General features: G+C 42.9%; 1 protein-coding gene across 4 annotated transcripts in view; it reads left to right on the top strand.

The window, feature by feature from the left end:
* The window catches only part of PARD3 (par-3 family cell polarity regulator), a 605,108-nt gene extending 601,671 nt beyond the window's left edge, over positions 1-3,437 (top strand). For all 4 annotated transcript variants that reach the window (XM_048510786.1, XM_048510784.1, XM_048510785.1 and 1 more), the window contains one exon: positions 1,916-3,437. In XM_048510786.1, coding sequence (XP_048366743.1) covers positions 1,916-2,315 — 400 coding nt within the window. In that variant the 3' untranslated portion in view covers positions 2,316-3,437. The remainder of the gene's footprint in view (positions 1-1,915) is intronic.
* Positions 3,438-26,873: the final 23,436 nt, after the last annotated feature.

The raw sequence follows: 26,873 nt of genomic DNA, 5'->3' as shown, positions 1-26,873 counted from the left end.
AATGTAGAGCATTTTCGTATTGTCTAGGGTTTATTTTCATTTATACATCTGTGATACATACAAAGGTTTAAAACACTTCATATATATATATTATCTTGTAATTCTGACAGCAACCCTGCAAGGTAGGTCAGCATTGTCCCTGTATTACAGTTGGGGAGCAGATGGTAAGGGGACGTGGTTTAATTAAAGCCATTCATTGAACCTGTGGCAAAAGCAAAATTTGAACCAGTCACTCGCGTACACCCAGACATCAGTCACAACTCATTCTTTTAGCTGTTATGATTTACCAGCTGCTTAAACCAGCACAAGAGTTTTCCTCCAGAGTAGGCGGAATCTGTGGAGCTTGAGAAGATGACAGGCAGGCCCTTGGAAAAAGGCGTTGCCAAACCTCTGAATATGAATATGTCATGTCCTAGTCTATAGTGGCATTTTGTTTGAAGGTTCTAATTACAGTTCCAGAACTAGCTGTCAGATTGTGAATATTTATAGTTTAGTGCCTCAAGGAATTCCTTCAAATTGAAGATGAGCTGGTTACTCTTAAACAAAAGAGACTAGGCAGGCATGTTGGGAGCAAAGGAAATACAGCAGCTGCCAGTCTGACATCACCATCAGGGAATCCGATGTAATAAGGGAGGTTGCCTGAATAGCTGTGACCACGTTGTTTGGAGAGTCTGCACATGCCAGCAGCTCACTTTTTCTGACGATGGTTGCCCAATAAGAGAAGGGCCAGCCATAAGGGGATACTTTCCCCAGCAAACCAGGATAAACTTGATCAGGAGGCAAGTCTTTGTGTCTAGCTGGCATTTATTTTTTAAACAAGAAACTACAACTGGCAATTCTGGAGCGTTTCTATAAGAGAAATGTGAAACATTTCCCAACTGGACAGTAAAGAATAAAACTCAAATGAAAGACCATTGATCTGGGCAGGCCTTTAATTGGTCCGTGAACGTTCTGTGGATTACTCTTACCTATTTGGAAAGAACCTCTGGGATATGTTGTAATTAGTGCGCTTTGGAATAAATGGAATGTAGTCACTAACTTTTATTGGATTCTGTTCATGGTCAATAATTGAATTCAGAGGCAGATTCATTATGAAAGTTGGTGGCCTTAGTCCAACATTCAGGTATACTGAGCTGACTGAAGTCAATAGATTTAAGTATGCCTTACTTTACAATAGAGTATAGCCAGTGTCAAATAATCCAGGAAATATTATCAGCTAAAATGCATTAGGTATCTTAAAAAGGAGCTGCAGCCAGTAACTCCCTTTTACAGGTAGCCCCATCCATTGGGGGGGGGGGGCGGGGAGTTGGATTGGGACAGCACAGCTGCACGATCTCTCAGTGAAGGGCAAGGTAAAATAAAAACAAAACTTTGTTGCTGCTCTGAAATGGCCCTATCCAGCCCAATGGGTTATGCCTGCCTTTTTGCTGGTGTAATGCCAGCAAAAGAGGGGGTTCTGGGCAGGAAGACCTGCATAAGCCAACTAAAGTTGACTCCACCCCTGGGAATGCCCCCATTGGCCCCAATATGGGCTTCCCCGCACTGGCATAAGTGCGGGGAACACCGCATGTCCTGGCAATGATGCCAGCACCAGAGTCACACCTTGGATTGACTGAGGGACATAGGTTTGATTAGCAAAACCGAGTGAGGTAGAACAGTTACACTATCTCTCACCTTCTTGAATGGACTCAATCCAAATCTCAGCTGAGCGTGACAATTATTTGCCTTTAAAATACGTGCTGCATCAAGTTTGACCCTGAGTGGAAAGGAGTTTGAACATGCTATATTTAATTAAAAAACAAACATGGGACCATCTTTCACTGAATTATTGACCACATTTTTAACATCATGTTGACTTGAAGGAACTCCCTTTTGGGGATATGCTAATTTATTTACATTATTTTCCTGTTTTCAGACAAAGCCGAAAAAATGCGAGCTCCATCTCTCAAGATTCTTGGGAGCGAGAGCAGAGCTATTCTCCTGGAGAAGGTTTCCAGAGTGCGAAAGAAAACCCCAGGTATTCCAGTTATCAAGGCTCAAGAAATGGCTACATGGGAGGCCATGGATTCAATGCCCGGGTCATGCTTGAAACCCAAGAGCTGTTGCGTCAAGAGCAGAGGCGGAAAGAGCAACAGATGAAAAAAAAGACATCGTCTGAAGGGTCCAGCAACTATGACTCCTATAAGAAAGTTCAGGACCCAAATTATGCCCTTCCTAAAGGTCCTTTCAGGCAAGATGTTCCACCTTCGCCATCTCAGGTTGCCAGGCTAAACAGATTACAAACGCCAGAAAAGGGAAGGCCATTTTATTCTTGAGTCCAAGAAACGGCCAGCATCCCATTGCAATAATCATATGAAGAGACTTTTTTCTTGGAAGACTTTTTTTTCCAAGTGGAGGTACTAAGGAACTCTTGTCTGCTTCAGTGCCTTTAGCAATACTGGCAAAGAATCGGAGGGCCTTATGTCTTTGCCATTGTGTCTCAAGTGTTACATTCATGGAAGGAGTTTCCATTATTTGACAATCATACGCTGGGCAAGTGATGTGTCTTAGTGATCAAATGTCCTAGCCTCAGTCCTGTGCTCTCAGTGGCTGCTTGAACTGCATTTTTTTTTGTTTTTTGTCTAAATCAGATGTTCAACTCTACAGTGAGTTCACGGTACCAACATCTAGCATTCATTGGTTTCCAATTAAAGAATGCACATATGTATCTTTTATCATTTCCCACAGATTGAGGGAAATGGGGAACGTACCAGTCTCAACAGTGAGGCAGATGTCCAATCAAAATAACTGGCCCTTGATGTTTTACATTTGATAGACATGTAGATGTTTGTATGCTGAAACACTGTTGTCCTTCTGCACACGTTCACTGTCGGCTCCTATCAGAAAGCTTTATCCTCATTCCGAAGCGGGGGAGAAAAGTTATCTTTCATATATCTTGGGGACCTTGTTGCATTTGTCTTATAGCTAACCATATATACAGTATATTATTGCAGAGAATTGTTTGTATGTACAAGTTAACATCAGTTAAGGGCAATGGAGAAAAAATGGCTTCTTCATGAATGGTAAAGGAGAGAATATCTGTTTGAATTGGTTTAGCAAACTGGGGACATTTTTAAAACATAATAAAGTGCTTTTCATTGAATACCAATTGAATCCCCAAATGAACAACAGATAAATTGCTGCTCAGTTATTCCATATATCTTGGTAATTTAACTTGTGTGTATTTTGTCGGAAGAGAAAAAAATGCAGGACAAATGTAAAATGAAATTCTATTTTTGAATGATTTTTTTAAACTGTCTTTTTGACATTTTGTGAAGCCTCATTGGACAATTTGTTCTGTGCTTCCATATTGCTGTATTTTTGCATCTCGGGATCACAGTATAAAAAACACCCAACTACTAAAGTGTATAAATAAAAGGAGAACTGAGGAGGAAAAATTGTTCCGCATCATTGTGAAAATGCGCTGGTGTCCAAAAATAACTGAAACAAAAAAAGATTGCTCTGCCGGTGATGTTTTGAATGTGCTTATGGGATATATGAAATTTTCCTTTGCAACAGCTGGTTTTGTGTTTGAAGGTCTGAATCTTTGTGTATTGTCGAAGAAATATATCTATATATACATATCTGGGTTGCTAAAAGTGCCTGCAAATTCTGATGCGAGAAGTATTGGAGATTTAAAGCTCAACAACAGCATAAATGAACAAAACGAAAGAAGCACCATGTATTGTGACACAACAATTGCCTTTCTTTTAAGAAAAACTGCCCATTTGATTTTTATTGCCTCAGTCTATGTGCAAAATTCCGCACATGCCACCTGTGTGTGTGTGTTTTTTTAAATGCCTGTTTGTCCATTTCCCCCATGTTAATAATGTACTCAAGTGTTAAAGATTTGTTACTAATGTAAGCACAATGACTGTTGGTGAGTGGGGCTTTTTTACGCAGAGACTTACAAACACTGTGTGAGATGGCTTTCACTGTAAATACAGAAATGTAGAATTAAAAAAAAGACTTGTTTTCGTTCTTGGTTTCAACATCCTCTTGGAAGTTTCAAAACCTTGTAACCGTCATTAATTTTTCAAAATATTCCACAGATGTTGTTTTATCATGTTCCTGGTGGTTCAGGCATCCCTTTCTGTAGCCAATTATATATATTAAATGTAAAAAGACATGATTTGTACCCTGTTAGAGTGCCAAAAATGTGTCTATAAAAGAGAATGTGGTTAAATGCTAGAAATGCTTGTGATTTGCTCCACAGTCAGAATGCATCCTTTTGAAGGCCTACTCCAGTAGAAGTCAATAAGTACCACATTATTGCTGGCATTTTGGGAGGCTTCAAGGACAGTCTGTGGCCCTTACAAAATGGGGTTTGGGGAAGAGGAAGATGAAGAAAGGAATTTTTTACACCCCACTTTTATCTCAGGCCGTATCTGCACGGCCCTTTTACGACGGCCTGGGGGCGCCAAAAAAGGCGCCCCCAGGCCGCCGTTCGCACAGGCGCCGCTGCTGCAACGCAGCAGCAGCGACCTGACGCCTCTTCCCTCCCCCCAGGGCGGCGTCAAGCCGCCCTAAACAACAACCCTTTAAAGGGTTGTTGTTGAGGGATCGTCTTCCCTGGGCGGCGCGGTGCGAACCGCAGCGCCGCCCGGAAGACGCTTTCTCCCGCCCCACTTACGGCGTCCTCCTCGTCGCTCACGAGCGTCACAGCCCCGCCCACACTGTCCTCCGACCTCCAGGGGTCAGAGGGCAGCGTGGGCGGGGCTGCGACGCCCCACAGGCGACGAGGGGGACGCCGTAAGTGGGGCGGGGGAGGGCGCAGAGGCGGCTCTGTGCGGAGCCGCCCTGCCTTCTGCCGGCCTCCCCGTTGCGTGCGAGCAGGCTCCCGCCCCCACGCCGACAGAACTCCTGCCGGCGTGGGGGCGCGAGGGGGCCGTGCAGAAACGGCCTCACATTAAGAAGTCTCAAAGCTGCTTACAATCACTTTCCTTTCCCCTCTCCACAACAAACATCTTGTGAAGTGAGTGGGACTGAGAGATTTCTGACGGTACTGTGACTAGTCCAAGGTCAACCATTAGGCTTAATGTGGAAGAGTGGAGAAACAAACCCGGTTCTCCAGATTAGAGTCTGCCACTCAAGGGGAGGAGTGGGGAATCAAACCCAGTTCACCAGATTAGTCAGCTGCTCTTAACCACTACACCACACTGTCTCTCATGAAGCTGCCTTAGAATTGGCCTGTCAAAGTCCATATTATCTCATATCACCTGCTACCTGACCCCTTTCATGGGGGATGTAAGGGGTTGTGTCACTTACTCATGGCCCCTCCCCATGGCCTCCACAAAGTTCAGAATTGCAGATTTCTAAGGGATATAGTGATGCCACAGGGCAGATGCCTACAGACAGATGAATGGAGGACATGCTAGCCATGGTAATGTAAAGGGAATCTTCACATTCAGAGGCAGCAAACCTCTGAATACCAATGTCAGGAGGCAACATCAGGGGAAAACCTTGGCCTCTATGTCCTGCTTGTTGGCCCTCCAAAAGAACTAGTTGGCCTCTCTGTGAGACAGAATGATGGAGATAACTGGTTTCATCCAGCAAGACTTTTCTCACGTTCTTAACTATGGTGACCTTTCTCTGTACAGCATGATTGTATAAGTCACAACATGTGTCCTCTTGCCTCTGCAAGGAAGCATATGCAGTTAACAAATCCATGCAGTCTGAGGCAGGCTGACAACTGCCAGTGATCATCACAGTCCCGGAGTCTTTTCTACGAGGGCCATCTCCTGTACAAACCAGCCGTCTCTCTGCAGAAACGTGGGGCAGACTTATTAAAAGATGGAGAGAAGAGAGTCTAGGGATCCATAACTATGCAATGAGAATAACGTGTGGAAAACTGACCATCTTTCTCCCCACTGGTCATGTTGTTGATGTGAGGAGGAGGAGAACCAGATCCTTGCCAACCTCACCATCAGATAAGAACGTTTTCCCAAGATGCTTGTTCAGGCGTTTTCTCCCCAAGACTCATGACTTGGCTCCTAGCTGAGCCAGCTAGCACAAAGGCAGAACAATAAGGAGAAAAGAACATTTACATAAAACAGATTTGACTATACTATTAACAGCATTCAGGCTATTTTCCTCCTTTTTGCATTCCTTGATCACCCAGCAGCTCCTTTTGAACAGTCCTGCAGTGAAAATCGGTGCTAATCCTTTATTTGCCTGACATCACAGCCAGTTGCCATGGCAACCATGTCAGCTTATGTGTTCTGACTGTATTCCAGGTTTAAGAATCAGGATGAGGTGGGGACGGGAGGGGGGGGAGGTAAGACCACAAGGTGGATTCTGATTCGTAATCGTAATCTGAACCTGATGTGGCAAATTGGCTTTATTTTATATGCAAATGTACTAGAGAACTGAACTCCCTTTTTTGTCCTCTGTGCCTGTAATGACCCAGCACCAATCAAGCGCTGGTAAAAAGCAGATAGCCTGATAGCGGAGGAATTTGCACTTACAAGTATGTGCCGATGGTACCGAGGTCCTTTCCAAAATCAAATCACTTATAAGGTGCAGTAGAAAGGCAGGCAAGAAAAGCTCAGAAAATCCTAAGGATCCTTTTTTGAGCTGGTAGATCCAAGTTTTGTACTGCCCTGTGAAAGAACTGGACAGAGAAAGTCAGATTTTCGTTAGGTCAAAAACTGTTTTAGTAAGGTAGAACAAAGTCATTTCCCTTGAGTTTGTTCAGCTATCATTTTGGTCAAAGAGCACTCATGAGATTTCTAATACTAGTTTCAGTCCTCAAGGAGCGCGTAGTAATGCCAGCGAGACATTCACTCAACATTTACTTATCCTCTGCTTAATAGGTTTGTACACCAACGCAAGTGATAATTGAGACTGGGGGAAAAGATCTGGAGACACGGTACAGAGAAAATATGGCCATAGCCATGATGGACTTAAATGTCCATGTTTGTGTATTAAACAATTTGCCACCTTATTAAACAATTTGCCTCCTCTGAAAATGCCAGCCACAGATGCAGGCGAAACGTCAGGAGAGAATGCTGCTAGAACACGGCCATACAGCCCGGAAACCACACAGCACCCAAATTTGCCACCTGCTGTCTTAAAGACTCATGACTTAGTTTGCCAGACTGTAGTTGGCTTGCTTGATTCTGCCAATCTTCTGATCCTTTTGCACATGGTCTGCCTCTGACCACTCTTCTCTTTCACACTGTCTTGCTCATATTGACCCTCTAGACCCAGGATTATCACTTCTGTGTTCCTCCATAGTCGGCCATAGTGGCCAGTCAGAATTCCTTGAAAGCCCACAAGTAGCAGCACTGAATCAACCCCCATTCCTTCGTTAATCCCAAGCAACGGGTATCCAATGGCATACTACCCCAAAATATGGAGGACCAATTCAGTCAGCACAGCTAGTAGCTACTGGGGCTATATGGACTTGCCTAATCTTTTAAATCTAAGCTAGCAGCCGTCAACACATCCCATGGCAGCAAGTTCTAGAAGGTGTCTAAATTTTGAGTAAAGCATACTTGCTTCTGTCTGTTCTGCTCATTAGGTCCCTCAGAGTTCTAGCATTTTGAAAAAAAGAGAAGTTCTCTTTCTCCATACCATCCCTGATTTTACGAACTCATACCAACTAGTTCCAACTCATGTTTTTCATTAGGAAGGTCTTTTGAGTTCATCATTTTTGTTGTTGTTCCTTTATATATCTTCTTCAATTCTGCACTCTCCTTGTTGAGATAGGGTGACCAGAACCCCCATGAACTATTTACGTATTTATTTATTATTTGGTTTTCTATACCGCCCTATCCCCGGGGGGCTCTGGGCGGTGCACAACATAAAATTTCACCACAAACACAACCAAACAAAGGGAGCAAGAACTAAATACGGATAAATAAATTACAAATTACACAAGCTCCACTAATTATAAAATATAATTACTAGAACCCCTTTAAAACAGCGGTTAGTGCAATAAAACGGTGTCCAGTGAAAACCCATATTTAAAACCCTTTCCAAGAGGGAGGAATGGCGGGTCCCATCAATGTTAAGGAACCCCTGATGTAAGGGGAGCAAAAATGAAATGGATTGCTACAGTAATTTGTTTGTATCTTAATTAACAAGATTGTATAATGGAACTAGATCAAAGAAAGTATTATTTTGTTTCAGTTGTAGTGCAGAAAGTCTGGTTAGTGTCAGACGAGGACACCCAGGTTCAAAGCCCCACTCTGCCTTTGAAGCTTGCTGGCTGACCTTGGGCCGGTCACACCCTCTCAACCTAACCTACTTCACAGGGTTGATCTGAGGATAAAATAAAGATGAGTGGACTGTTGTAACTCACTGAGTCCTTAGGAAGAAAAGTGGAGTATAAATGAAGTAAATGTTTTCGATTTATTAAATGTATATCCTCCCTTCTTTCAAAAACTGCATTCTGGTGTTAATGATTATGTCCTCCATTTTATCTCTCCAACACCCCTCTGAGTTAGGTTAGGCTGAGAGAGAGTGGCCAGTAAGACACATAGCTGGCTGACTATATGAAATAGGTTCTCCCCAGGAAAAAAAAAATTAGTTTTATACCCTACTTTTCTCTATTGTAAGGAGTCTCAAAGCAGCGGACAAACTCCTTCTCTTCCTCTCCCCACAACAGACTCTTTGTGAGATAGGTGGGGCTAGAGAGTTCTGTGAGAACTGTGACTGGCCCAAGGGCATGGAGCAGGCTTCATATGGAGGAGTGGAGAAACAAACCCAGTTTACCAGATTAGACTCTGCCATTCTTAACCACTATACAACACCTCTCAGTTCTCATCCATCAATCTAACCAATGCCGCTTTCCTTGTCATGTGCCATTGGAGGTGTTACTAATGTTTCCCTGGGTCACTTGATTGTGGCATATTTCTCTTTTTTCTGTCATGTTCAATGCTGCTCCTTCCTAGCTGTTGTGGCTTATGAGCTTTTTTTCTTCCAATTTAAGACTCCATTTCTCTTCTTGTGTCATTATCATATCTGAAGTGCTATTTACAATGACACTGAGCAGGAATGAGGAAGATAAATATGCCCCAATCATAGAGGTTTAGGAAAATAATATCCCCCCAAATAGCTATTATGAGAGAGACTCTGCTCACAGGGGCTGAGGAAGAACCAGTTTCCAATCACATAGTGACTGTGATGAAATCCTGACACTTAGCCAACCAGATTTGTCTACTTACTAAAGACAAGCAGAGCCTTTTCACGGGCAGGAAAAAGCTTCTAAATGGAGTAATACATTCAAAAATCTGATGAAAATGTTCACCAAAAAGAAAGCATAACTAAAGTGGTGTGTTTTTTTTAAAAAAAAATGCATGCCCTTGAAGATAAATGGTTTATGCAGATTCAAATAGAGAAATAAGATACACTGTTCCTTCGCTTCTTAAATTTAAACATGTGTTTGCTAAGTAGAAACTGTACCATATGGAGCTGAGATCTTGTACAAAATGTTCAGAATCCATAGTGTACCTTTATCAGCATAAAGTTGTGTGTGGGGGTGGGGGGTGGGGGGTGAAGATCAATGCTAAATAGTCCAAACGTAGCCTATGAGAATGTTGCAAAGGGGAACACAATAACGGATGTATAAAATTACATGGGTGGTGTGGAGAAAATGGAAGGAGAGGACTTTTCCCTATCTCTTAATGCAGGTAATTGAAATGAAATGATTGGACAGTAGACTTAGAATAGACAAAAGTACTTTTTCTCACAACAAATAATTAATTCATAATCTACCGATATGAGATATATCGATGGCCGCTGCTTAAATGGCTTTAAAAGGGAACTGGAGAAATTAATGAAGGGCAGATCTATCAAGAACTAGTATCCATGTTGGTTAAATGACGCCTTCATGCTCAAAACCAGTAAGCTTTGGAACACCATTTGTTGGGGCCAGTAAAGATGGAAAGCTCTCCTCTTGAACACATGGAGCAGGCTTAAAACAAGTCAGCCTCTACAGTCATTGGTTCATCTAGCGCAGTGGCTTTGCAGCATCCCTCTAAGTCCCCGGAACGCCCCGCCCCAGAACATCCCATCCCTGGAACGCCACACCACGCCCCTGGAATGCCTTCGCAGGGCACCCGCCCAGTGCATCACACACACCCCACCCCCTTGGTACTATGCCTCTGCACACATCCTCCATGTGTAGGCACCAGTGATGATGATAACACAGAGAGGTCATGCACTCAGAACTACTCTCTACAATCATGGGCATCCACTGTGAGAACTTAAGCTTTTTTGGGTGGTAACCAAAACCAGCCTATTTCTATAGCATATGTTGCCAGAAGAAGATAGGAAGGCCCCTTTGTTACACACATTCCGGGGGACTTGAGAAATCTCCATGTCCATTCAGTTTTCTCTTACCTATTGTGATCAGTTTGTTTATCTGAGCATTTGGATTCCACATCTAGCTTCGTATGTCAAGTTTCCTCTGTATTTAATTACTTAATAATCACTGTTTGATTATAAGGAGCTTCAAACATTCAAGCATAATGAATAAGCATTTCCTTACCTCCAAAGGGAAAGGTACATTGTATGCATGTTTTCAAAACCGCCTGTTGATTTTTGTCGTGGACATTTTTGCTGTGCACTTGAAATGCTCCTTCTGGTTTGAGATGCAGACCCTTTGGCCCCCTTGGCATTCCTCGGAGCACGCAGAGTGTCTTTGCAGTGGATCACATTTCTTGGAGAAGCCTGTTTCAATGCCCCAGTGTAACTAAGTTTGGTCACATGTGGAAAAGCCTGAGGATCTTGTCAATTTGCACATCTGGTTAAGTACTGCTTACAGGGACAGGTTTTTTAATTATACTGGGAATCACACATTTTGCTGCAAAAAAAAATGAGTCAGTCTAACATGCTCCATTTTGTTGCCCTGAATGGAGGGATTAAGATGAAAGCAAAACAAAAAAAATATGCTGAGATACATCCCAGCACATTTAGCTGGCCCAGGCCGGCACCAAATGTTTATCTGATGAGTTCCCAGACGCAAGAAGTGGAACCAAAGGATTACGAAGGTGTGAGATTTTACACGGTGTATCCTGTGGTTGTTTCTTACACTCACCTTAACTCTCGGTACATTTGTCCCATCAGCTCCATCTGTGTTTACAGCACTGTTGAATTAACCAGCCTCCTCCTCCCACTAAAGTGATTTCTGTCCTGTCTGTGAAATCCCAAAGGCAGGAGAAAACTCTTCCACTGAAGACCTGTCCCAGACTTCTATTGACTTCAGTGGGTTTGGATCAGAAACCAGGGGAGGAAATGGATTTTCACTTTCACTTTAATCTTGACAAATTGTCTAAGGAAATGCTTTTTCCAAGGCACTTAGACTATCCCCTGGGCCGTGGAGGGACAGGAATCTACATTCACTAGAGTTCCCTTTTGTGCTCCCAGCTAAATTGGAAGCTACGTTAGGTTTCACTTCAGTTTTTCTTCAGTTAATGCTTTGGATTTTTCAAGCAATTGAAAGTTCAATTCAGGGTGAATTTCTTCTTTAAGAAGAACTGGTGGCATGGCAAGTGTAATATGCAGTAGGAAAAAAGATTTATGTATTAATTTTACAGTCTACCTTTCTCACCAAGAGGGTAGATTGGATGGCATATGAACGAACAAGATCTAATAAGCAAAGCAATACCACTAGGACTGCAAAAATGTAGCAGATATGATATGATGGAAAGAATGGAATTACAAAAGTAGGACACAATGTAGTAATAGCAGGACAATACATACAACAGATAGTTAATTCATGCCATGCACAATGGCATAGACTCTGGTCTTCTTCACTTTATAAAAATGTTCCTCTAAACAATTCTGTTCTATAATTTAAGGAGTGACAAAAGGGTGGGAACGACCTCAGGCAGGCCATTCCACAAAACAGGGGCCCCTGTAATAAATTCTCAGACACAAAGGGACACTTCTTAGCCATGGTTTCTAGTTACAACAGTAGCATCTTCACCTTTATGCTTGCTGTATTACCAAAATTAAAAATCTGAAATAACCCTGGGTGGAAAATCTGTGATACCTTCGGAAAGCCATTAACAGGTTAAAACTGGGATTCAATAGACAGGACACAGTGGCCATAATCCAATGAAGATTGAGGCATCCTTCCACTTTGTATTAGAGTTCAGCCCTGATGATTGACTACAACCAGGGGTCTGCAACCTGCGGCTCTCCAGATGTTCATAGACTACAATTCCCGTCAGCCCCTGCCAGCATGGCCAACAAACTCTAGGAGGAAATTATCTTAGCTTACTTTATTCCTGTGTGGTGCCTGATTGGCAGAAGGTAGAAGCTGAAAGACAGCTAAGAAAGAACAGATAAGGCAGCTAATTTGGTCTAGTCTGACTTCTAAATTTGCCAAGGGTACTCATAACTGTTTTGGGAACTGAACACCAGTTTAAATGTCACTTTCTGAAAAGCTCCTCCACACGCTGAAAAGTCTTTTAGACCTGGCTACGGAATTTTCTGCTCAGAAACAAGGCTCAGAACATGGTGCAGACATCCGTTTTGCACCTCACAGGGATAAAGTAAGCTAAGATAATTTCCTCCTGGAGTTTGTTGGGCATTTGACTGATTTCTCCCCTTCTCCCCCCCCCTTTTTGTTAAAGGGTGAAATATATGACTGGCTACATGGAGTCTCATGTCTGAACCTGGGCTTGGGATTTGCTGAAGCTGAAACAATACAGCTTCTGCATGCCAGAACCAGAGACCCCACAGAAGTGTGAGAGTGTGGGACAATCTACAGAGGGATCAAAGGTATTTCAGTATTTCTTTGGCAATGTGCAAGGTCACAGGGATGAGCTCTTTTTTTCCCTTTTTGGCAGCCTGAATGTAAACTTAACAAAGTTTCCATGGGCCCCAAAGCTCAGCTGATGAAAAGAAGCCATCTTCTCCAGTGCATGTTTTGTATCCAATTTAGATTTCTGCCAACTGAGTTCTTGGCTCAAGATCTTCAGAGTTCTTTCTTCTTCTTCTCTGCATGTATCCAGTCATACAGTGACCACAATCGAATGTAGAGCTAAGTGCATTTAAGTCACTTAATTTAAAATTAGTGTGCTCAGCCCTCAGTAACAGTGGTGGGATCCAAAAATTTTAGTAACACGTTCCCTTGGTGGTGGGATTCAAACTGTGGTGTAGCGTCAATGGAGCTGGGCGGGGCACGACGGGGGCATGGCCGGGCATTCTGGGGGCGGGGCATTCCTGGGCGGGGCTGTGGCAAGGATGCAGCCGCTGCGCCGGTCCTTGGGCGAGAAACGAATGCATGCAGGCACAGGCTGCCACGCACTCAGGTGCACCTCCTGCTAGACTGCTTCAAGTTCTGCGCGCTACTGCTGAGAGGAGGGGCGTAACTAAGGCACAAATCATGTGGCAAAATCACCAATTAGTAACCCCCCCTCGCCACACACAAAAAATTAGTAACCTACTCTCGGGAACCTGTGAGAAACTGCTGGATCCCACCTCTGCTCAGTAGTGTGTGTACTGTCTACTGAATCATCATTCTATATGCTTCTAACTTCCTTGCTTATCTGGTAAATACATTGATCTTAACTTCTTGCTTAGGACTTGCTTGACCTGGACTGATTTTCTGTGATGGCACAGCTTTGACTGAGACTGATCAGCAGCTTCCTATTGGCCACTGTTTAAACTCTGCTTATACCCTGTGACTATCCTGCAAAGTATGAAGCCTCCTATGTACTTGATGAGGACAAATTTTCACTTCCACTGTAAGATGTGTTTTTTTGTGCTGGGAGTAGTGTGAGGTGTTTTTTTACCATTTAGGGCTGGATTTAATTTTTAATTTGTTTTATTTTTGTTACATTTTTTCTGTTTAATATGTATGTGCCCATTTTATTGAATGACACAGTATTTAACCTTCTATGTCCAGTTGGGATGAAATTTTCAGGAATTGAACTCTCCATCCACTAGATCCCCGTGTCAAACTTCAGGCAAATAGAAGAAAGAGCCCTTGTCTTCAGACAACTAAAATTCTCACTTGCAGATGAACCAGGAAGCATTTGACAACCTAATAAAGCATGCTGTGGGTGGGACTAATATTTAATGAAAACTGATCTTAGATCATTAGTCCACTGCTCATGATTTGAACATAAAATGGCACCTCTAAGCAAGGAAAGCAAAAACTTTGCTGTGTTTTGCATGTAGCATTATTTTGCATGTAGCATTACTTGAGCTGAAAGTGGGCCAGGATGAGATGGTAACTTTGAAAGACGATCACAGCATGATAAAGTACAGTGGAGAACATAGAGTTATTTTAATTTTGTTAAAAAAATCTTCTGTTTTGTTTTCATATGGTGGAGTTTCAGAAAGCACCTGACTGTGCAGTCCTCTTCTGTGTGTAATTCTGCATGTTGGAAAATGTCACTATCAATGACAAATCAGTTGGTTCACTCTCTACCGTGTTTCCCCGAAAATAAGACAGTGTCTTATATTAATTTTTGCTCCCAAAGATGCGCTATGATTTATTTTCAGGGGATGTCTTATTTTTCTGTGTTCTGTTCGTCGGGCATGCTTCCAAACAAAAACTTCGCTACGTCTTACTTTCGGGGGGTGCCTTATATTTCGCACTTCAGCAAAACCTCTACTAAGTCTTATTTTCAGGGGATGTCTTATATTCGGGGAAACAGGGTACCCCCCCTACCCCCCCCCCCGACCAACTTGAACTCTGAGCTGGGAACTTAAAAAATCAACCATATCAGAAAGTTTTCAAATAGTACCATTTTCAATTGATGTTACAAAATGTTTTTTTTTCATTTGAGTTATTAAGTTTGAATGAGTATCCCTGCTTTATACTGAAGTAAACAGACTACTCTGGAGGTGTTCAACAATTACGGGGTATCCAGCAATCGATACTTGGCAGGAAGTAGTGGAGTTGGGATCCAAGAGATGATCTGATGCCTTCTGGTTATGACAGTACGTATTAAAGTGAGTATACAGCTGGCCAGGCTGGTCCACTCCAAAGCAGAAGGCGACCAGATCTAAAGGGAGCTGGCTGAAGCAATCCCTGCTGTTTCCTGGAAACTATTCTCAGTTGTGTTTATAGGTGAAATAGGGCTTGCCAACTATCTGGAGATGCTAGAGAACTATCTGTCAAGAGTGCTTTTGTTCCATTCGCCTTAGCCTTGAACTTGGAGGGTTTTTGGCTCAGTGGTAGTGTTTTGCATGAAGAAGATACTTCGTTCAATCCCTAGCATCCTCATTTAAAGGATCTTCGATAATAACTGCTTAGCACGACCATACCAATGACTGCATCTCAAACGATCCATCTGTTAAAATACTGAAGTTTGCAGATGATACAACAGTGATTGGTCTCATTCGAGACAACGATGAAACCGCATACAGACGGGAGGTTGAACAACTAGCCTCGTGGTGCCACTGGAACAATCTAGAACTGAACACACTTAAAACCGTAGAAATGGTGGTAGATTTCAGGAGAAACCCTCCCATCCTACCTCCTCTCACAATACTAGACAACACAGTATCAACAGTAGAGACCTTTAAATTTCTAGGCTCCATCATATCTCATGACCTAAAATGGTCACCTAATATCAAAAATGTCATCAAAAAAGCACAACAAAGAATGTTCTTTCTGGCGCCAACTCAGGAAGCTCAAACTGCCCAAGGAGCTGCTGATACAGTTCTACAGAGGAATCATTGAGTCTGTCATCTGCACCTCTATAACTGTGTGGTTTGGTTCTGCAACCCAACAAGATCGACTACAGACTTCAGAGAATAATCAGAACTGCAGAAAAACAATTGCTGCTAACCTGCCTTCCATTGAGGACCTGTATACTGCACGGGTCAAAAAAAAAGGGCTGTGAAAATATTTACTGACCCCTCAAAAGATCCCTGGACATAAACTGTTTCAACTCTTACCCTCTAAACGTCGCTACAGAGCACTGCACACCAAGACAACTAGACATAAGAACAGTTTTTTCCCGAATGCCATCACTCTGTTAAACAAATAATTCCCTCGATAATGTTAAACTATTTATTATATACTTATTATATAATTACTGCACTACTTTTTTCATCATTCCTATTACCCATCTCCTCCCACTTGTGACTGTATGACTATAGCCTGTGCTGACATTTTATTTTATTTTATTTTATGATTTTACATTTTATGTTTTCATTACTACTGATTGTTTCCTGATTGCTTACTAGACCTATATGACAATCATTAAGTGCTGTACCTTATGATTCTTGACAAATGTATTTTTCTTTTATGTACACTGAGAGCATATGCACCGGAGACAAATTCCTTGTGTGTCCAATCACACTTGGCCAATAAAGATTCTATTCTATTCTATTCTTTTTCGACCTGAGACACGAGAGAGCTTTTGTTAGCCAGAGCATTACCAAGACTTGGTTTGGCATAAAGAATCACAGGTATAATGGGTGCTCTTCCAGATATGTTAAATTTATGACACAAATACAAGGGATATTTGTACTGGGGACAGTTTACTAGTCAATCTTCTATCCCAGAACAAATGGCTCTTCTTGGAATAAAGGTTGCATTAGGATTTAGCTAACAGGTTTGCCTAGATTTAGATGAAATTTCCAGTTAATTTTAGGTAAATTACTTCATGTTAATTAAGAAATGAACAGTAATCCCAGATTTGGGGCAAAATGCCATGCCATCAAAACATGCTTGTTTCTCACCTGAAATTCCAGTACAAGCCCAAGGAGGTTACACAGCTTAGGGCCTTGAAATCATTTGTATGCTAGGACTATGTTCAGTGATTAAAAAAAAAGACGACGCTTTTTGTGAGGTAGCTGTGTACAGAATTTTGCAACTGCTCACTGATGGCTTTCAAAGTCATTTTGCATGTATAATTTTCTCATCTTTATGCAGAATTTTTCCCACTTTTTTTGTTGACTAAAATATTACTCATCTAATTTCCTATTTAAAAAACTCATTTCCAGCACTGCGGCATTGAAAGGTGCTACCAAGCATTTAGCCTTCAATTTGCATACAACAAATCCTGTAATCTGATGGGGGCTTTCACACAAGGATGGCTGCAAGCAATTACATGGGCAAAGAAATATTGTCGACTGAGGCTTTGCCCTGCGTTAATTTCATCTGTTGAACCCCCCTATTGAGTTTTCCTTTTTTTTTTTGTTAAATTGCTTATTGATGTGGATTTAGAAGAGCGGGGAATAACATCTGTACCAGGCTGGGGTCCTGAGTTTTCCAAGATGGTTTGCGTATCTTTTTAATTTTTTTTAAAAAAAACCCTTTTGAATTGTCATTTAGAAAATTCCGTTTTGGTTTTTTTTAGGAAAGAAGCTAGGCATCGAATCAGAATAATTTGTTTTGTTTAACACTCATTGACTAGGAAACAGCCAATGCTCTCCATATGAAGAATCCATCATGAAAGAACACAGGATAATCCTGGCATTACAACTCCAGTAAATTAGTTCCACATGGTATATAGTCCCATTCTGCATTGAGAGGCACAAACGATTCACATTTGCATAATAAACAAGGTCCGTCTCCTCAATGATTTTAGACGTTATTATTACAGCGCAGAGAGATTTCTCTCTCTCTCTCTCTCTCTCTCTCTTTTTGCTAATGTGGACAATGAGTTTTTTGAATGTGTGGGAAAATGGAAGGATGTTTCAGAGAAAGGCTGCATGCAGGAATAGTTCAAGCAGGGGGTCTGATTCCCCCCATTTCCACGGTCTTTACACCAAGAGTAAATTCAGAATGGACAGAAGGAAACAATTCTTTGCACACTGAACGATCAAAATGTGGAACTCACTGCCGGAGGATGTAGAAATGGACACAGGCATAGGTGGCTTTAAAAGGGGGTTAGAGAGATTCATGGATAGGTCTATCAGTGGTCACTAGTCATAGTAACTGAAAAGAACTTCCATTTCAGAGGCAGTCGATTATCAATCTTAATGCCAGGAAACAATATCAGAGGAAGGCCTCAGCCCCTATGCCAGAGGCGTAGCAAGGGGAGGAAGTCCCCGGTGCATTGGTGCGTCCTCCGCCCCTGTCCTGCCCTGGAATGGCCCCGCCCCAGAATGCCACACCATGCCCCTGCCACACCCCACAGGGACGCGCCCGGTGTGTCGTGCATCCCCCCTTGGAGCTACATCTCTGCCTGTTGCTGGACCTTCAGAGGATCTGACTGACCACTGTATGAGACACAGTGCTCGACTAGATGGACCAGTGGTCTGATACAGTAGGGCTCTTCTTATATTCTTATTCTCTGCACTGTGCTGGTTGTGTGTCACTGGTATACTTATGGTGCACCAGTCTTCCATGATACAACACTGCGCCCCCACCCCCAGGGTGTAGTGATTGTTGTGGACACTCTGATAATGCTCATAGCAAAAGTCCTGTCTGCGAATACTGTTCCATTCTTTTTGAGCACAATATTGTCACTCCAGATAAGCACTCCACAAAACACTACATGCACATTGATTTTGAGCTCATGCAGAAAAAAATTAAGAGCTATGTCAGAATAAAAAAATAAAAACCAAGAACACAACCCACATAACACCTTTTATTAGGACTGACCAAATGACTCGTAGGCTCTAACAGGACTATGCATCATGTCCTGAGGCATTCTTCGGTCCCCAAATTCTTTTTATATCTTTTAAATTTTGCATGGAGAAGAGTTGAAGAAGAGCTTGAAGCTTGTAGAAAAGTTCTAATGAACTCAAATGGTCACACACTGTTATGTGTCATGTGATAGGTGCGAAAATAAAAGATATTATGTGAGTTGGGCTCTTCTGAACTCAAGGCCCAAGTCAGTTCAGTAATTGCATTCTCCTGTCAAAGAAGTAAAAAAAAAGAGTGCTTAGGTTTCAAAACTGGAGGTTGATCAAGATCCTTAAAGCCCTATCTGGTGTGGAACTTAAAAACTGCACAGTTCCTTACAAGCCTTACAAGCCTGCCTTACAAGCCTATCCAACTACCTCATTTTCAGAGGACCTGCTAAGTGCCCCTACCGTCTGAGATTCAGTAGGTAGCAAAGCAGGAGAGGATTTTCTCAGTAGCTATACCAAAACTCTGGAATTGTATCTGTCCCCTGCTGTTGCCATTTTCTGCCAGTGGGTGAAGAATTTTTTGTTCTGTTTGGCATTCCTTCAATCATGCCACCTTCCTGCCTTATGTTTCAATTGTTGTTATGTTTTTTTATCTATATTTTAGCTTTGGTTTCAATTGCTCTGCAGGCGTACGTTATTGTTGGTTTTAAATTTTTAAAAAAGATGTGCTATGGTGATGTATGTTTTTAATCTGTTATCCACCTTGGTGGCCCTGATGAGGGCAGAAAGGCTGGGTATACATCTTGTAAATAAATTGTCCAGAAAAGTAAGTTGTGAGTTAGGGGACAATGCTACATAGTGTTACTTCAGTACATAGTGTTACTTCAGTCTAAGCCTGAATTGGTTTCAGGAGCCTGAACTGATTTCAAGAGCCTGGCTCACTGGCTGTTGTAGGTTTTCTGGGCTGTGTGGCTATGGCCTGGTAGTTTTTGCTCCCAACATTTCACCTGCATTATGGCTGTCATTTTCCTAGGCATCTTATGGTGACGTGCCTCTGAAGATTCCAGCCATAGATGCGGGTAAAATGTTAGGAGCAAAACCCTCCAGCACCTGAAAGCCCCCCATAGGGATAATGACTCCTGTGCCAGGGGCATTCCCAAACTGAAAGCCAGCCTTATGGAAGCTGACTGTTATCTCCACCCCCAAAGAACACCCCTGATCGGCCCCCAGCCATGCCAGTATCCAATTTTAGGCTGGCACAGTTCTATGGGGCACAGCCTCTTCTGGATTGGGGGCCACAGGCTGCCCATGAATCAGCCCTGGTTTTCTAATAAGGGAATAGTAGACTTAAGCAAACCCCTTTCTATTAGCCTGCCAGTTGCCATATAGAGATAATAATGGCCTACTTTACAGGACTGTTATAAGAATTACAAGATGCTGTACATGAAGCACTTGAAATACTTTTAAGCAGTATAGCAGGGCCGAATCCCATTGCTTTGAGTGTGGGCCCCTTTGCAAATCTATAGCCCCAAGAGCCACAGGATCCTCTGTCCGGCAGAGAAAATGCTGGTTGGGGAAGAAGCAATGCAGATAATGCAACATCTGCAGGCCCAGGGGGATTTGGAGATGTGATACAGTGGATTCTCCTGGCTTCAAAGTTGGTCCTGTTCCAGTTCTCATAATGAGTCTTCTCTTCAGTGTCATGAATTCCATGGTTAGTGTTCAGTGTCAGAATTGATTTCTAGCCCTCCCACTGCATTCCTCTTTCATTGCAATGGTAACCTAAAATGTTGCTTCCGTGGAACAGGGGCCCTCAGGGACTGCGTGAAATGATAGCCTGCAGCAGAATCTGCAAATTGGGAACCCCCTTCATAAGTGGGCATTTTCCGCAGGTTCCAAGCCATTGACAGTGAGCATCTTGCATTCATTTGTGGCTTTCCTTCATCTTTCAAATGTTCAGTTCCTCAGCTTTTGGAAACAATGTTGTAAATACAATAGAAGGACAGTGTTGGAAAGAGAGTGAATCTTTCCGTCGTTTGACATGTGTGAGGGGGCACTTTCAGGAAAGCATTTTGAACCAGCTTAATGAGGAACAAACATAGGACTCTGCTCCTAATTTGATTAGAATGCCAAGTTTACCTCATTCCAGATTTTGTACTTTTTCCTTTCGAACATCTCATGCTGGTTGTGTGTGTGTGTGTGTGTGTGTGTGTGTGTGTGTGTGTGTGTGTGTGTGTGTGTGTGTGTGTGTGTGTGTGTGTGTGTGTGTGTGAAATACGATCATTCTTTTTTTTCCAGTCCAGCTGTGTAGCATCTACCAGTTCTTTTTGCTGGGGCATTTTGTATAGGCAAGAAATCCCGGCCCGGCCCTGGTCTAATTTTGAATATTGGCAGTTTCTTTTGTTAAATCTCTACTAGGAGTGAGCAAACCTTTTTGTCTCTGCCATTTTTCCTCCTCTTTGGCAGTTTCTTTGGCACAGGCAGGAGCAGTCTCTTTGGCACAGGCAGGAGCAGCAGTGGCGTAGGAGGTTAAGAGCTCGTGTATCTAATCTGGAGGAACCGGGTTTGATTCCCAGCTCTGCCACCTGAGCTGTGGAGGCTTATCTGGGGAATTCAGATTAGGCTGTGCACTCCCACACACGCCAGCTGGGTGACCTTGGGCTAGTCATAGCTTCTCGGAGCTCTCTCAGCCCCACCCACCTCACAGGGTGTTTGTTGTGAGGGGGGAAGGGCAAGGAGATTGTAAGCCCCTTTGAGTCTCCTGCAGGAGAGAAAGGGGGGATATAAATCCAAACTCGATTCGATTTCGATTCGATTTCGAATACCTTTAATGGCATATAAATTGTTTAAGATTAACTTAGCAAGATAATAACAGCCCTTACAACTTTACAATTTCTGACGAGTTAAAATAACACCATTTAAAAATTTAGCCACCGCTTCCGTCAACATCAGCTCAGAAGTTGTGGCTGTTTAAAAGAGTTATACCATAACCTTCTGTTTATCTGTAATGCCTTTCACTTCCATGGCAGGAAGGGGATTATGTGTTTCTTCCTACCTATCTCATAAAAGGACAATTCAACAGCATATGAGGTAATTGCTGTTTCCACAGAACCCATGCCACCACCGTGGCATTTCTCTTTCTTTATGTGGGATTCCAAGGTGGCGTCCCAAGGCTAAAGCGAAGAAGGCAGGAAGCACATTACACCTAGCTAAGGTGATTGCTCTATGCCACCGGGGCCCTCAAATCTCAGGGAGAGATAAAAGGGTACTGGGCTACAATTAATCTATCCACAGGTATTCCCAGAAAGATCGGGGAACAGGTTTTATTAGCTTCCTCTAGCATCTGTTGAAACTCTCTGTCAAAAAAGTCTCTTCTTTGATAGGCCCCATAGACCTCCTGCTCTGTTAGCATTAGTAGGTCCCTCCAAGAGAAATGCCCAACTCATTAAGTTTGGCTTTCGATTTTTAACCCACCACTGGGTTGTGTGGAGGATGGAGGCGTCCCTGGGATGTAGGCAAGTAGTCCAGTTCATCTCTCGATTAAAACAAATCCTGGCCCAAAACTTGAATGTACGGCACCAGGCCAGAGTTTCCAGACGATGCTGTGCCTGTTTTCTAAGCACAAAATGGGTCAAGCATAGGGGAATAGAATGGGGCAAGCCAAAGGATTTTATACAGAAAGTATGACTGGACCCTTTCTAACCTCTCTGCTATCCATGTGCCCTCTATCCAGATGGGATCCCATAAAGGGATTTGTTGACTCACTTTGTGCATTACAATGCTCTCAACGCTTCTGCAGGGATGTATCCCTCGGCCTTTCCCATAGAGGAAGCGTATAATGGCATGAGGGCATCTTGGGAATTTAGCTGCATGGAGATGGCCCGATTCCTAAGTGTGTAGTGTGTCCAGGAGCAGCCCTATGATGGTACTTAGGTAAGCTCCTAGGTATTTGGCATATGACTGCACCTGCTTTCGAAACTACTGTGGCCTCCATCCAGCCAATTGGTGGCTTTCCATTTATGGGTAAATACCACTTCCAGATTTTGGATTTATCTAAGGTTGAGGTTGCAAAATCGTTGAGTGTGCAGTATTCTATACAACACTCTAAAGCTCTCCTTAGTCTGACTTGTGAGCGCGAAAGTACAACTGCATCATCAGCAAACAGAAGCAGGGGTATAGAAGTTGAGCCCAGAGTTGGACTATGTACTTGGGCCTCACTTAGTGTGGAAGCTAGATCATTAATAAAGAGCTTAAAGAGTGTAGGAGCCAATACGCAACCTTGTTTCACCCCTTTAGTAACTTGAATCCAAACTCTTCTTCTTCTTCTTCTTTCCATCCATTTTCCCCACAGGCCCAAATCCTTCCTGAAAGCTTGAAGTAGCTTTGACTATTAAGCATGCAGATACGAACCCAAAATCTGTCCTGTGTGTCTTTTTTATTTTCTGTCCCAGCCAGCTCTCCACCTCTCATTATCCAAAGAGTGGATTTGATGTCTGAGAGCGTAATCAGCAGCCAGTGACATGGCAGGAGAGTCCATAATCTCAGGCTGTTAGCTCTTTCAATAGGCTCCAGTTAGAGTAGCTTTTAACCCAATTTTCCCCTTTATGTAACTTGCAGATATTTAAAGCGTGCAACTACTGAGATAATGTGCAGAGAATGGGAATACCTATAGTGAATTTGAGGTATCGGTAATCACCCGTCTTTGACAAAATTGTACACTCTACATCTTTGCTGATGACAAGAAAGAAATGCTTTTTTCAGCTCTTCAGCATGATCCAGAGACAATGTTGTTCATGGCACAGGTAAGCACCATAGGGGCAGGAGAGATGGCAGAGCAGCCACATTGGGAAGGGACATGCTAGTGGGTAAAAAATTGCATTTTTCTAATGACATGATGCAATACTGTCCAAAAAAAGAAAGTTGATTCTTGTTTAGTAAAAAATATTGATGTAATACAATATCTCCTGCAACAAAAACTCACTTTTCCCGGTAACAACATTTGGCATGATGCAATACCTACCAATAGAAATTGCATTTGTTTTCAGTAACAAAATATTGGCATCATGCAATATGATGTAATAGAAATTAAGTTTTCTCAGTAACAAAATTTGACATAATGCAATATCCTACAACAGAAACTTTCTCTTCGCTGAACAATATCTGGTCCTCTTATTAAACATTGCCAAAAAAAGATATAAATAAATAAAGAACACAGCAAAAACAACACAAAAATGGACCATGATGTAATCCAGACACTGGCATTTTCTTTGGTTTGCAGCAGGCAGCTGACTTAATACTAAAACGAGTCATCTGTTTGGCTAGCAGTTTCCCTTCATTTTGGGTTTTGCCAACATACTGTCTCGACATGTGCTTCCAGACTAAATGGACAGCATCTGAATGAAGGGATATGTTGGAAGGGAAGAATAGACACACTCCGACATAGAAGCAGCTGACCTACAGGAGCAGCAGTGGCGTAGTGGTTAAGAGCAGGTACACTCTAATCTGGAGAACCAGGTTTGATTCCTCGCTCTGTCACTTGAGCTGTGGAGGCTTCTCTGGGAAACTAGATTAGCCTGTGCACTCCCAGCACACGCCAGCTGGGTGACCTTGGGCTAGTCACAGCTCTTTGGAGCTCTCTCAGCCCCACTCTCATCACAGGGTGTTGTGGGGGAGGAAGGGAAAGGAGATTGTAAGCCCCTTTGAGTCTCCTTACAGGAGAGAAAGGGGAAGTGGTGGGATCCAGAAATTTTAGTAACAGGTTCCTATGGTGGTGGGATTCAAACTGTGGCGTAGCGCCAATGTGGCTGGGTGGGGCATGATGGGGGCGTGGCCGGGCATTCCGGAGGCGGCGCGTTCCTGGGCAGGGCTGTGGCAAGGACGCAGCCACTGTGCCGGTCCTTGGGCGGGAAACGAATGCACTCAGGCGCAGGCTGCCACACACGCCGGTGCACCTCCTGCTAGACTGCTTCAAGTTCTGCGCGCTACTGCTGAGAGGAGGGGCGTAACTAAGGCAAAAATCACGTGGCAAAATCACCAATTAGTAACCCCCTCTCGGCACACACAAATAATTAGTAACCTACTCTCGGGAACCTGTGAGAACCTGCTGGATCCCACCTCTGGAAAGGGGGGATATAAACCCAAACTCTTCTTGTTGTTGTACAAGTCTGTTTCTGATCTGAATAGATCACATCCTCAAGGTTACAGTCGCTACAACCTATCTGCATTTGTCTCTCTCTTGCTCAAGATGCTGCATAACAGGAAGAGTGGTTGGATCCTGTGCTGTTTTTTGTGACGTTTGCATGAGCAAAATCGTTCGAGACATTTCCACATCCCTTCCCCCTCCATGCGTTCTCCATTATTTCAGTGTTTTCAGAGACCACTGTGCGATACAGAGAAAGGGTAGCTGCGGCAATCAGTAACAGTGACAACAGAGTGTCGGACAGTTCTGGGTGTCAAGGCTAATGTTCCTGCTGATGGGAGACTTCTGTCACTGGTACTTCCACAGCTGACACCTACCCTTTCTGCCCTTGCCTTCAATGCTGTCAGCCATCTGACAGGAGCTAATGGATTTCACATCCCAATTTACTGTTAATTTCTGCCATATATTTATAAGGCAGTCCTATATCAGCTGTTTACTCTGTCCTGTGTTGCTTGTAGGCACAAACCCCTTGCCCCTTAGCATATGTCATATTAAGAAAAATCAATCGACCTCTTTCTTCCATAAAACATCCTGAAAAGTGTGATACAAGTCTCTGTTTTCCCAGCCATACCTCAACTTACCAGTACGTCAAGAGTCTTCACCTCATTTCTCCCAGTTTATTAGACTGTCTGTTCATGTTCTTTCTTGTCCAAGCAGATAACTCTTCACAGAACCATGATTATTTCTGGATTATCCAGGAATTGTCAATTTGCCAGTTTGTTTCTGGAAAGGAACAGGCCCTGAAGTAGTTCACTTATCTGAGAATAATGCTATTTGTTTTCTTGTGTTTTTTTAAATACAAACATATGCTATATCTTCTCTGTGAATAATATGGTCTTTGAAGGAGTTAAATACACAGTCCTAGATTCAGAAGTAGTTCACTCCTCAGACAGCCACCTCATTGTGGATTCCACATGTCTTTTTTCTGAGTTATCTGGTATTCCAGAGAGCTGGATGGTTCCTTCCCATCAAACCTTCCAATCCAACAGATGAACATTGCAACTCCAATTTCTCTCACAGGGAAAATCCACACTGCCCTAGTTCAACACATTTTGTCAATTGAGTTGGGGCGCATTTCAGCCTGCCCTCCCTTGCATGCCACCCCTCCTTTCCTCCACTCCCTCCCCTTCCCTTGTATGGCACCCCTCCCCCTCCCTCCACTAGGGTGGGTGGGCCATGTCCAGATGCCGGGCCCCCTCCCTTACATGCCACTCCTCCCTCCCTCCCTCCCTCCCTCTGCTCCCTCCCTCCCCTTCCCTGTGCAGTTATCTTTTCCATATCACAACTTTCCCTTTGGGGTTTTGATATATTGCAGGTCAGCATAACACAATAAATGGGAAATTTTGGGAATTTGGCTATGACTGATGGCCGTTTACAAAGTGGTGTTTTAACATGGCACACTTGGTGGATAGGTATTCTCATGTCAAAGGACAATTTTTGTATCACCCTTAAGTTACATATGTATGGCAAAATTGTCATCTGCATCTACCCCATAGATTTAGCAGAGTTCTGTTTTCCAGCCCTACCATGTGCAGAGGCAGGCAGTCAAATGGTGTCAAATAAATGAATAGTCCATCTATTTCTACCTCCAAAGAGCTCAGAAGATTATTTCTATATGTTTATTTACAACATTTATACAGGTGACCACAATTCCGGACAATCCATCTGGAAAAAAGTGTCCTTGCCACTCAGGACTTGGGGCAGATCTTTCTGGAGCCTTTAGCCAAGATTCAAATTATGGATAGTATTTAAAACCATAGGATATTTCAAGAACACTGCAGAAGATTTCTGAGGAAGTGTGTACCACATGAAAGAAGCCTGCACCAGATAGCTTGTAAAGCTTCTGCCGTTAAGTGTCTGTCATTATCTAACCTTGAGCTTCTGTTGATAACAAGTTTCAAGCTTTTATTGACTATTAGTCCCTGCATGCAAGACTTTTCAAAGCTCCCTTTGCATAAAATGCTGCTCTTGTGACTTCATCCCAGGTGCCTGTAATTGTGGTCACCTGTATAAATGTTGGCATCAAATACATAGAAATAACCATCTTAGCCATTATTGTTACAGTTGTTGTTTGTTATTGTTATTCTATCACTGTAACCTTCAATATTGTTGATATCCAAAGAGCTCAGGG

This window comes from Sphaerodactylus townsendi, linkage group LG11 (genome assembly GCF_021028975.2).
Source record: "Sphaerodactylus townsendi isolate TG3544 linkage group LG11, MPM_Stown_v2.3, whole genome shotgun sequence".
NCBI lineage: Eukaryota > Metazoa > Chordata > Lepidosauria > Squamata > Sphaerodactylidae > Sphaerodactylus > Sphaerodactylus townsendi.
Note: the sequence above shows the minus strand (reverse complement) of the source record. Positions and strands in the feature narration are given on the sequence as shown.